This window comes from Branchiostoma lanceolatum, chromosome 4 (assembly GCF_035083965.1).
Source record: "Branchiostoma lanceolatum isolate klBraLanc5 chromosome 4, klBraLanc5.hap2, whole genome shotgun sequence".
Lineage (NCBI taxonomy): Eukaryota > Metazoa > Chordata > Leptocardii > Amphioxiformes > Branchiostomatidae > Branchiostoma > Branchiostoma lanceolatum.
In genome coordinates, this window is record NC_089725.1 from 3,890,100 (window position 1) to 3,901,306 (window position 11,207).

At 42.1% G+C, this 11,207-nt stretch overlaps 1 protein-coding gene across 1 annotated transcript; it reads left to right on the top strand.

The window, feature by feature from the left end:
- The first annotated feature begins 297 nt into the window (after positions 1–297).
- On the top strand, positions 298–3,246 carry LOC136432091 (regulator of chromosome condensation-like). The gene is made up of 5 exons (XM_066423110.1): positions 298–715; positions 865–1,069; positions 1,389–1,640; positions 1,757–1,915; positions 2,525–3,246. Exons 1-5 carry the CDS (start codon positions 377–379, stop codon positions 2,695–2,697), a joined length of 1,128 nt encoding a protein of 375 aa, XP_066279207.1. The 5' UTR covers positions 298–376; the 3' UTR covers positions 2,698–3,246.
- The last annotated feature ends 7,961 nt before the right edge of the window (positions 3,247–11,207 follow it).

An 11,207-nucleotide genomic window follows, 5' to 3' on the forward strand; every position in this document is an offset into this window, starting at 1 on the left:
AATTCTTGTTGTTTTTTCTCTTTCTTCCTGCAGCTCGGCGATCTGAGAGCCCGCCGCGGCACCAGCCTGGAGGCCATCCTCGAGGACATCATGGACATCATGGGTAAGTTGCCCACTTCTTTTGTTGAACTGCTACACCTAGCAGTACTACTGCTTTACTTGTGCTACGTCCTGCCAAAAGTATTCAACGTATTCAATGTTTAAAATTATGATATTCTTCATCAAGTAAAAAAAATGATAAGGAAAACTTTCGCCCAATCCTACAGGTCCGGCAAGCACGGGTCTGAGGCAGCCCTGGCCAGCTCCGTCGGAGCAGCGGCCGTCCCTCCCGTCGGCCGAGTGCCCTCCTCTCCCCCCTCGGCCGACTGGCCAACCCATGGCGTTTGGCATGGGCTTCGTCGGCCAGTTAGGTCAGGGGGATGATGAGGATCGGCTTCTGCCGACCCCGGTGGCCTTTCCCACTGGTACCACCATAGTGGACGTGGCCGCCGGGGCGATGCACTCGGCCTTCCTGACATCTGCGGGTCAGATTTGGACGGCCGGTTGTAATGATGATGGATCCCTGGCCAGGGTTACATCCGAGGAAGAGGACTGCCAGGTGGTCGCCTCCACCTCCCCAAGCCCGGCCAGGGTAGCGGCCCAGGTCGCATGCGGGGACAGCTTTACAGCCGTCCTCGACACCCTGGGTCGCCTATACTGGTGCGGGCTTCTGAAAGTAAGCATTACTTACTTACTGTGAATTCATGAACTAGAGGTCTATTGCTTCTTTCTTTCACTTGTGCTTTAAACAGTACCCGTAGATAGTCAGCTAGCCAGCTAGATCCGTACGTAAATTCAGAACCTGTTGTGCAATCGTTTATCCAGCGGGACGACGGCAAGGTGCTGCACAACATGGGCCCTTGCCTGGTGGAGGTGACCGGGTTGGAAGCACCAGCCCGCAAGATCTCGGCTGGTGCCCAACACCTGGCGGTCCTCACGACCGACAATCGCGTGTTCACTCTTGGATGTGCAGGCAGAGGCCAGTTGGGCTCAATACGTGGACGCCTTGCTGAAAAGAAATCATCAAGAGGTGAGGACAGGGACATATTGGCTGTAGGTGTAATGGCTATATGAATGAATTATAGACCCTCTGGGATTTTTAATTTATTTTTAAACCCTAACGGATGATTCACGATTGTCATTTGACCGCCCAAACGTCGTAACCGTTCTGTTACTTAGCTCTGCAATTCGCGACAACCTGCTCTGGCTCTTCCGATAGTTCAACTTTATAACTATATGTTGATGAATTTCTCAATTACTCAATTGCAAACAGAAACTTAAATGCTTGAGTACTATGTTCACAGTCTCTTGTCGGAAGCATTCTGACGCTGTTCTTTCTTGTTTTCCAGGGTTGCTGATGACGCCCCGCCCATGGAGCGTCGCAGCCGCCGACTTTACAGACGTCGTCTGTGGCGGCTACAACACCATCGCCATCACCTCCACAGACGACGTCTATGGCTGCGGCGCGAACCATCTGTGTCAGCTGGCGCTGGAGACGCCCGAGATTATCTGGGGACGGACGAAACTCGAGGCCCTGAGTCAGCGCGGCGTGACGCAGGTGGCCATGGGTGATTACCACGGGATTGCCCTCTGCTCCACAGGTTGGTCTACTTCTATACTAATAATTTATTTATCAATGCAATCAACTTAACTGTAATGATAGTATGTCTTATAAAACATCATCACTGACATAGTTCTCTTCTTGTGTTGCACACAGGACACGTCATAGCTTGGGGCGGTGGAAGAGACGGTGCTCTTGGCGTCGGGAGGTTAATCGACACCCCTGTACCCCGACCCCAGCCCGTCCCCGGCCTGCCCCCCAACATCAGTCAGGTCGCCGCCGGCCCCAGGGTCTCATTCTGCCGGACGAGTGAAGGTTAGTTTCTATCCTAGATGTAGCCGCGCTTTACACGTGTGTCTTAAACTGCTGGTACTCTACATCGTAGTGTTCTTCTCTCGTAGACTACAGTTTCGTGAGTAAAACGAAGTGAAACTGCTACAGGCGTATACCTCAGCCTCGCAGGCTGTTGTACTCCTCTGTAGTACATTGTAAGACTTCATTTCTCTTTACAATCAGAAAAAAATCTGCAGTCTACGGGAGAAGTAAATTACAATATGTAGTACTACAACTGAAAAAAAAGTAAAACAATCTGTACCGTTGTATTAGACATTGAAGCTATGAGAAATGAAGTCTACTACAAAAGAGTACTGCAGCCTCCGAGGCTGAAGTATACATCTGTAGTAGACTTCACTTCATTTTTCTTTACACTCACGAAGCTGAAGAGAAGTAGATTTCGATGTCTAGTACAACAGATTAAAATATTGAAATATTAAATCATGCCGTATTGTTTGAACCAAACTTATTACAACTCGACTGCCCCCTTGTTCTATTGAGAAATTGTTTTTACTAAAGCCCCCTGTTCTCATTTATGGAAACTCCCACTGTTAAGTTGTCTGATGGTTGCGCTTCCTCTTGTTTCTACAGGCCATGTCTACTCATGGGGATCCGGAGTCTGCGGTCAACTCGGCACGGGCCAAGAGGAGCTCGAGGTGCCGGCTCCGGTCCCAGTGAAGGGGTTGCCCGGTCCCGCGCAGAACATCAGCGCGGGCGGGCAACATGTCCTCCTGCTATGCGACCTCCGAATCCCACCTGGATGATAAGGTTTCCATAAACTGAAGGTGTGGAAAATGAATACAACTGTTTGTGATTATTCGATGAAGGTTAAACATCGAGGTAATGAGATTGAAGTCAGAGAAAAGTTAATGAATTCCATGTAACTTAACAAGAGAATATAAGAATCTTTAAACCTGCTTATGTGTAATGTAACTCACTTTCCATGCACCGAATAATGCAGGTGGGCTGGACAAAACAAGCCGTATTATTTAGAACGCATACCGTTACATTTCATGGAAACAAATTGTCGCCTGTGCATGCTGATAATCATACTTTAATGTACTTTATATTGTTATATCTGCTCCCTTTGTATGGGAAAGTGTAGATATTAGATTTGTTGTTAGGACTGCCCATTTTCTATCAAACGCCGATTGCGCTTCGCCCTCGCTGCAACTTAAATTGGACTTGTTTTGATTTCATAATTGTAAAATGTAAAAGTATGTCTGAAAATACAACAAAAACACAAAGCGTAAGAAGATTCGTTTTTATCTCTGAAATTCTCGGAGCGCGCTGTTAAATTTCAGTTTGCAGAGTGCGCGCGGTCCTAGTGGCATGGGGTCACATGTGTATACTGTAAGCAATTTGTCATAAATTGTGCCGTTCCAATTGTTATGCAATGATATTTGATTCGATTACTGGTGTTTCGAATTTTCTCTAGCTGTCTACTGACAGCTACTTTTCCAGGAGAAGAGAATATTCCTACAATAGATCAAATACATATAGATATGAAATGAAACATGGAATTGCTGTCATCATGCAGACATTTACAACAGAACATAAGTAAACATATAATGATGTCATACTATTAAAACTTCACAAGTCATAAGTTTAGCTTTGTCTTCGTTGCTTGTATTTGCGTACACGTTTCAAATATTTGAATGCATGATTTTCAATAATTACCTTCGCCAAGGTTGTACGCGCGCCCGCGCGTGTGTAGGTGTGTGTGTGTGTCTTTAGGTGTGTGTGTGTATGCGTGTGTGTACGAGTATGTGCGTGTGTGTGTATGTGCATATGTGTGTGTATGTATGCATGGATGGATGAATAAATGAATGAATGAATGAATGGATTAATTAAGGGTTAATGACCCGCCCCGAGGTGTATATGGTGTCATAACGCCTGGTCATGTGCTATAACCACCGAATAAAACCACCGAGTGAGCGAAGCATGTCTGAAAATACAACAAAAACACAAAGCGTAAGAAGATTCGTTTTTATCTCTGAAATTCTCAAGTTCAATCTCCCTGCAACATGACCCTTTGGCCAGCAGGAAATGGAACGCGCGGAACCTTAGATAGAACGTGGTTTCTTTGGCCAACAGCAAATGGAACACGCGGAACATTTTTGGGAATTTTAAATTTGTTTTCCCTTTTTCATGCATTCTAAGGAAATTTTTAGAAATTCTAAGACAATAAAGATTTTTTTAAACAAGGTTAAGAAAAAGATTCATCAAATAGATACCCCCTCTACAAAATGCAACGGTTATAACGATTTTTTAAACAAGGTTAAGAAAAGGATTCATCAAAAAGATACCCCCTCTGCAAAATGGAACGGTTGTGTTCTGATATGACGTCAATAAGTGGTGTGTTATGGCGTGATAACAGACCACTTATTGTGGGCAATGGAGGCTTCTGATTGGTCGACGCCATCTACCTATGTGATAGATGAACAAGAGCTGAGAAGAGAAGAGCTGGACTTTAACTACCCCCAGCATAGGCTACAGCACCGCCTCGGCAGAAATTAGGCTGCGAATTAAACTCACGATCACGCGAGCTGTGGAGAACTGAACTGTGTGGAGTCACAAAGAGTGCAGGGAAAGATGCAGAAAGGAACAATGAAGGTTGAAAGTGAAACACACAAGAACTGTAGAGAACTCTGAGAGTTATTTGAACAACGCACAGAAGTAGAGACGGGAAAAGACAGTTTTCATAGATATGATACGATAGATCTGATTGAATTATTCTTTAGTGTCCCAATTGTCACTGATAGACTAGACGTGTGGGGCACGGGATATCCCCTGGCAGGTTCGTTCACCTGCTCTCCTAAAGATTGTAAATATATGAGTACGAAATGACAACAAAATAGGAATATAATTTATTTTATAAAACAGGATCACTATGTACCACATGTTAAGTGTCATGGCATCCCCTTTGTAAATACTTCAGCTATGCAATGCTCAAGGGAAGAAAAAAGTACAAGAAGGAAAGAGAGAATGAATGAATGAATGGATGAATGAATGAATGAAATTTTATCTAATATGTGTCTTGCGCTTTTTGCGCCCAGCTCATGTGGGCTTATAAGACACCAACATGATAAATGATACACACACAGAGGTACAGAATAACAAAGTTAACAGGTATTTTACAGAAGGTTGAAGAACAATCATAGAAATAAATATAATATACAGGTGAACAGAATAGACAATTGCTGGACAGAGACATCAAATCATATATACGGGTAAACAGAAAACCATACGTAATGAACTAATATTGCGTTAGATATATGATCCACTGCTCACCGAGCCACGTGTCTCATGTGCATAACGTGACATCACAGAAGCAGTGGATGGTTCATTCCTTGAAAAAGACTGTAGCTGTTCAGTCGAAAATTTGGGTAAGTCCAATTTTGTGTTGGCTTTTACAGTTTAAACTCCATTCAGAACTAATATTTCACATAACAAAAATGATAAATGAAACAACCAAATAACAGGTAAAATATACGCAGGAACAAGTGATGTTACAAATAATATAATAGTACAATTCTCTTCTCGTCTTTTATCCCAGGCTTGGTGTATACAACTTGATGTTTCAGATACCCCCTCATTAAAAAGCATATTTTTATTTCGTTCCTTTCCCAGATGACCCCATGGGATTTGCCAAACATTTTATGGAAAAGAGGTTTCCATGAGGTCATCATAGAAAGGGGCTTTTATCAAATTTTGTAAGTCTGTTATTCGACATATCATCAAATCTGTTCCACAAGGCAATAACTTCCTCTTATTTCACAGCCCATGTCCATTGTTGTGGTAAAGACAGGTGCACATTTTTGCACTTACTAACTTAAAGAAACATTGGATAGCCCTATTTTGGACCACGGAGCACTTAAATCCCCACACCCCTGCCGCATAGATCCAACATTGGACAAACACAAGCGTTGCACAGCGCCTGATATACCTCTTAAGGCCCTGCCTGCTGCATCTGCAAGAATAGCGGTACCTGGGGTGAAAGTTAGATGTTCGTCTAAATGCATGCGCAGACCCAAGTATCTGTTTATACACATGTGGGAGCCTTCGTTTCTCCGAACATATAAACTCATAGGCGCCTAGCTCATTATAATTAGGCCGAATTAACACTTGGTATTCTTTTTACTGTTAGAAGTATTCCATAGTAATTTCGATGTTTAGGTACTTATCTCTTATAAGTTTAGTGACTAACTTATCTAGAGATACTAGAAAGGCAACATTTGCGGGAGCAAATGCAACATGTTTCGCCCATTTCCCTCCCCATGCAAAAAGCGACTCTGGCATAGAGGCTTATTCTCCAAGCAGAGGTTTTGGTCGGCTTGGGTAGTAGTGGCCGGGGGGTTTTAGGCTGGCCTCCCGTTATGGTATTCAGCGCCGATATTCAAGACTTCCCTGCGGGCCGATAGTGTAGACATGTAACAGGAATTTACGCAAGGGAAGAGCGAAAGCGAGGCAAGCCACGGCAGTCACGCTTTGTGAGAGCTCCTGAAATCGTGAGATTTTTGGCAGCATTATTCACTGTTTTCGAAAGCGATTGTTTATATTTCGTGCAGAGTGAGTTGGAGAGGCTTCAAACAACATATTGACAAGTTTTTGGTCGCTTTGAGACATCGGACAAGAGTCAAAACACCCAGACGCTTGGAACGACAACATCGGAGAAGAAGACAAGATGGCGACCTACGCGTCTGTCACCACCACGACGACGCGACCGGCAGATTTCACCATGCCGATGGTCAAGCCGGTGTACATGAAGTACAGCGAGGCCACAACGAGAGGTGAGAGGTGGCTTAGTACGAGAGAGATCTGTGGGGCAGCCGAGAAGATCGCCGGCTACGAAACAATGGAGGGAGCCCAGTTAGTGGGAGGGCTATGGCGGCTCTATGCCAAGTCAAGGGCGGCACGGACAGCCCTCCTCGCTGAAGGGCTCACTCTTAGAGGGCGAAAGATCCCTCTCTATGACCACAACCCCTTCATCGTTGATGGTCAGGGGGAGAACACCACCCCCACGACAAGAGTAACCATCAAGGGGATTCCTTTGTCCGCCGACGACCGCGACATCGTGAAATCCCTGGAACGCTTCGGGTGCAAGCTCCGAAGCGCCGTCATGTACGAGAAGGACCGGGACGAAGACAAGAAGCTGACCAGATGGAAGAACGGCAACAGGTTCGTGTTCATAGAAATACCGGCCGAACCTTTGCCCGCCAAGATGACTTTTGGTAACTTTAGAGGTGTTGTGAAACACCGGGAACAACACTACAGGAAACCGGAAGACATGACCTGCGGGAAATGTCTGCTCAAGGGGCACTACAGCAAGATCTGCCCCAACGACATCGTGTGCAGGGACTGCGGCATGTCAGGGCACAAACGTGGTGACCCTGACTGTCAGTACCTCACAACTCAACACCAAGAAGCCGAGATGCCATCTCCATCGGCTGAAGATGTCATCGAGCGGAGTTTCCGTCTGTACGTGGAGAAGGAGCCAGCTGCAGCAACATCGCCTGGCACTTCCGGCAACAACGAGGGTTGCCATAACAACAGCACCACTGAGGTCAACCAGACCACTTCCGGGGCACCAGCTGAGCAGCATGGCAGCCCGAAGTCAACACCGCCGACAAGTGTCAACAAGAAGGGCCGCAGACGATCTAGGCCCACCACCCGGCAACATAAGGAGGGACCCAGCGCTAGTGAGCAAGACGATGCGCTGACGAGGATGATGAAGGAGGCGAGGAGGCGTGCGGTTCCAGCCAGCACACCGAGGAAGAGAGGGCTGAGTCCGACCAACGATTCCAGCCCCCCCACATCGCAGAAGAAGGCCCGTGGAACAGCTGTGGACAACAACACCTGATCACGCGCGCGAGCCTGACGTCTGCATTCTCGCCGATGACGAACTTGGAACGGAACGGACTTATGATTTATCGGACTTTCGGACTTATGGATTTGACGATAAGGACTTTTCTGTGTTCTGGTATGGAGCTCATGTCCAACGGACAAAAAATGTACAAAAACTGGATAATCTCTGGTGAGTATGGCTGATCTTCATTGTTTGTCCTTAAATGTTAAAGGAATTAGAGATAAAGTTAAAAGAAAGACTATTTTTAGATATTGTAAAGATCAAAAAGCGGACGTAATATTTTTACAGGAAACACATATAACTCCGGAGGTAAAGACTGAATTTGATTTAGATTGGGGAGAGAAGGGTTTCCACTCCTGTGGAACCAGTAAAAGTAGAGGAGTATCTATTTATTTCGGACTAAAATGTAATGTTGAAAATATAGAAGTATTTGGTGATAATGGAGAAGGTAGGAAAATTCTGATAAACTGCCAAATTGGAGACTTAGACTTAACATTAGTTAACATTTATGCCCCAAATAAAGTAACTGAGAGAAATACCTTTCTAACTAACCTTACTAAATGGATAGATGATAATAGACAGCTTAGCAATAATACTACTAGAGAGGTAATTGCTGGAGGAGATTATAATGCAGTCTTCCATAGTGATAAAGATAAAAAGGGAGGGACAATGATTAATGTAGAGCAGTCATCAGTAGCTTTAAGAAAGTTCTGTTCTTCTTTAGACCTTTGTGATATTTGGCGGGAAAAGAATAAAGAGCTTAGGCAGTTTACTTATAGGGATAACTTCCATAAAGTATCATGTAGATTAGACTATTGGTTTATTTCAAAATCTTTGCTGAAGTCAGTCAGAAAATGTGATATTAGACCTAGTGTAAAGACAGACCATAATGCAATTTTCCTTAAATTACATAACACAGAAAAGGATAGAGGCCCCAACTATTGGAAACTAAACACTGAAATTCTTAAAGAAGAACAATATTGTAATGAGATTAAAGATCTAATTCATAACACGATAACAGAAGAAGCTGACTTACCCCACTGTTTGCTTTTGGAATTGTGCTATGTTAGGATCAGAGAATTCTCCATTTCTTACTGTAAGAAGAGAGCATTGAAAAGCAGACAGAAAGAAAATGATTTGACCACCACAATAACAACACTAACTAAAGATATAGAGAATGAAGATAGTGAGGTAGCTCTATTAGCTAAACATAAACTAGAAAGGGCAAAAATGCAGCTAGACAAATTATATGAAACCAGGGCCAAAGGAGCCTACATAAGGTCTAGAGCAAAATGGATTAAGGAAGGGGAGAAATGCACAAAATTTTTTCTTAACCTAGAAAGGAAAAACTTAACCAAATCTAACATTGATATGCTAAAGCAGGGAGACAAGGACATCTTTAATCAACATGAAATTTTAGCTGAAGCTGTAAAATTCTATAAAGACTTATATAGCAAAGATGATATTCAGCCTGATAATGTAGATAATTATCTAGCAGATATAACCTTAGATAATATACTTACAGATTATGAGAAACATGATATAGATAAACCAATAACCTTAAAAGAATGTGAGCAAGCTTTAAATGAAATGAAAAATAACAAAGCTCCAGGACCTAATGGACTTCCTTCTGAATTCTTTAAACATTTTTGGAATTTATTAGGACCCCTAGTGCACAAATCCTTTTTAGAGGGTTACCAAAACAAAAAATTGGCTCATTCACAAAGAACGGCTCTCCTGAAATTATTACATAAGAAAAATGAACTACATCTTTTGAAGAATTGGAGACCTATAAGCCTTCTAAATTGTGACTACAAAATTTTAGCTTTTACCCTAGCTAATAGAGTGAAAAAGGTACTTCCAAAACTTATAAACCAAAGTCAAACAGCATATATTAAAGGAAGATTCATTGGACAGAATATAAGAATCATAAATGACATAATATTTTATGCAAAACGTGAAAGAAAGACTGGAGCTTTATTATTCTTAGATTTTGAGAAGGCCTTTGATTCTGTAAATAGAGATTTTATGTACAAAACCCTTCACAAATTTAACTTTGGCCCAGCATTTATAGATTGGATAAAAGTACTATATACGGATACGTGCTGCAATATATTGAATAATGGCTGGATATCAGAACCCATAGAATTAAGCCGAGGTATAAGACAGGGTTGCCCATTATCATGTTTGCTGTTTATATTAGTGACAGAAATTATGGCCACTAAGATAAGAAAATCTAAAGAAATAAATGGTATTTTAGTTCCGCATAATGAGGGTAGTGAAGAAATAAAAATAAGCCAGGTAGCTGATGACACAACATTAATTCTAGCAAATGAACATTCGATAGTAAATGCTGTAGAAATTATAACTGAATTTAGTAAAGTAGCAGGAACTAAACTTAATAAAACTAAAACCCAGGCTATTTGGATTGGTGTGTGGGAGAAAAAAGATAAGAAGATTCTAGATCTAGATTGGACAAAAGAACCAATTAAAGCACTTGGGATGTACTTTGGCCACAACCCAAGTGTATGTGAGCTCTTAAACTGGGAGAAGAAAATAGAGAAGCTAAAGAATACCCTTAATTTGTGGAGAGGCAGAAAACTAACCCTTTATGGTAAAGTAATAGTTATTAAACAACTTGCATTGTCCCAACTAATTTATAATTTCATTAATATTAATACCCCAGAATGGGCAATAAAGGAGATAGAAAAAGCATTGTGGAGCTTTCTTTGGAATGGTAAACCAGATAAAATCTCTAGAAATTGTATAATTGGTGATTATTGTGATGGTGGCATAAAAATGGTAAATGTTAGATGTCAGATTCAAGGTCTATTGGCTTCATGGGTCAGGAGATTGTGTAATGGACATATGGCCCATTGGAAATTGATACCAAATTTCTACCTGAAAGATTTTGGAGAAGGTGATTTGATTTTTAAAATGAATTTCTCAAATAGAGATCATTGTCCAGATATATCTACTATACCTAAATTCTATAGAGCTGTTGTCTTTGCCTGGCACCAAGCAGGTGGCGGGGTAAGTAAGCAGCCACAAACATTAGAGGAAATTCTAAATGAAGTAATTTGGGGAAATCATAATATAGTTTTAAAGAGAAAAACTTTGTTTTATAAGAACTGGGTAAAAGTAGGCCTTGTACAGATAAGAGATATTTTTCCGGATGGTAAATTCATATTAGCAAGGACATTAATGGAGAAATTAGAAAACACTAAAAACTTTTTGGCTGAACAAAATAATCTTCTTAAAGCAATACCGAAAGAATGGAAAGCAAAATTAATTCAATACTCTAACCAACTAAGTGAATTTGAACCTAACTCAACACAAATTGGATTACTTCATGACAAATTTGTACCTGTAGAAAAGGCAACATCTAAAACCATTTATAGTCAC

What these genes read in the sequence shown, in the direction of transcription:
- LOC136432091 (XM_066423110.1), top strand. Translation starts at nt 377, where the DNA reads ATGGCGTTTGGCATGGGCTTCGTCGGCCAGTTAGGTCAGGGGGATGAT. An exon ending in ACTGGTGCGGGCTTCTGAAA is followed by an intron (nt 716 to 864) that starts GTAAGCATTACT and finishes TCGTTTATCCAG; the next exon opens with CGGGACGACGGCAAGGTGCT. An exon ending in GATTGCCCTCTGCTCCACAG is followed by an intron (nt 1,641 to 1,756) that starts GTTGGTCTACTT and finishes TGTTGCACACAG; the next exon opens with GACACGTCATAGCTTGGGGC.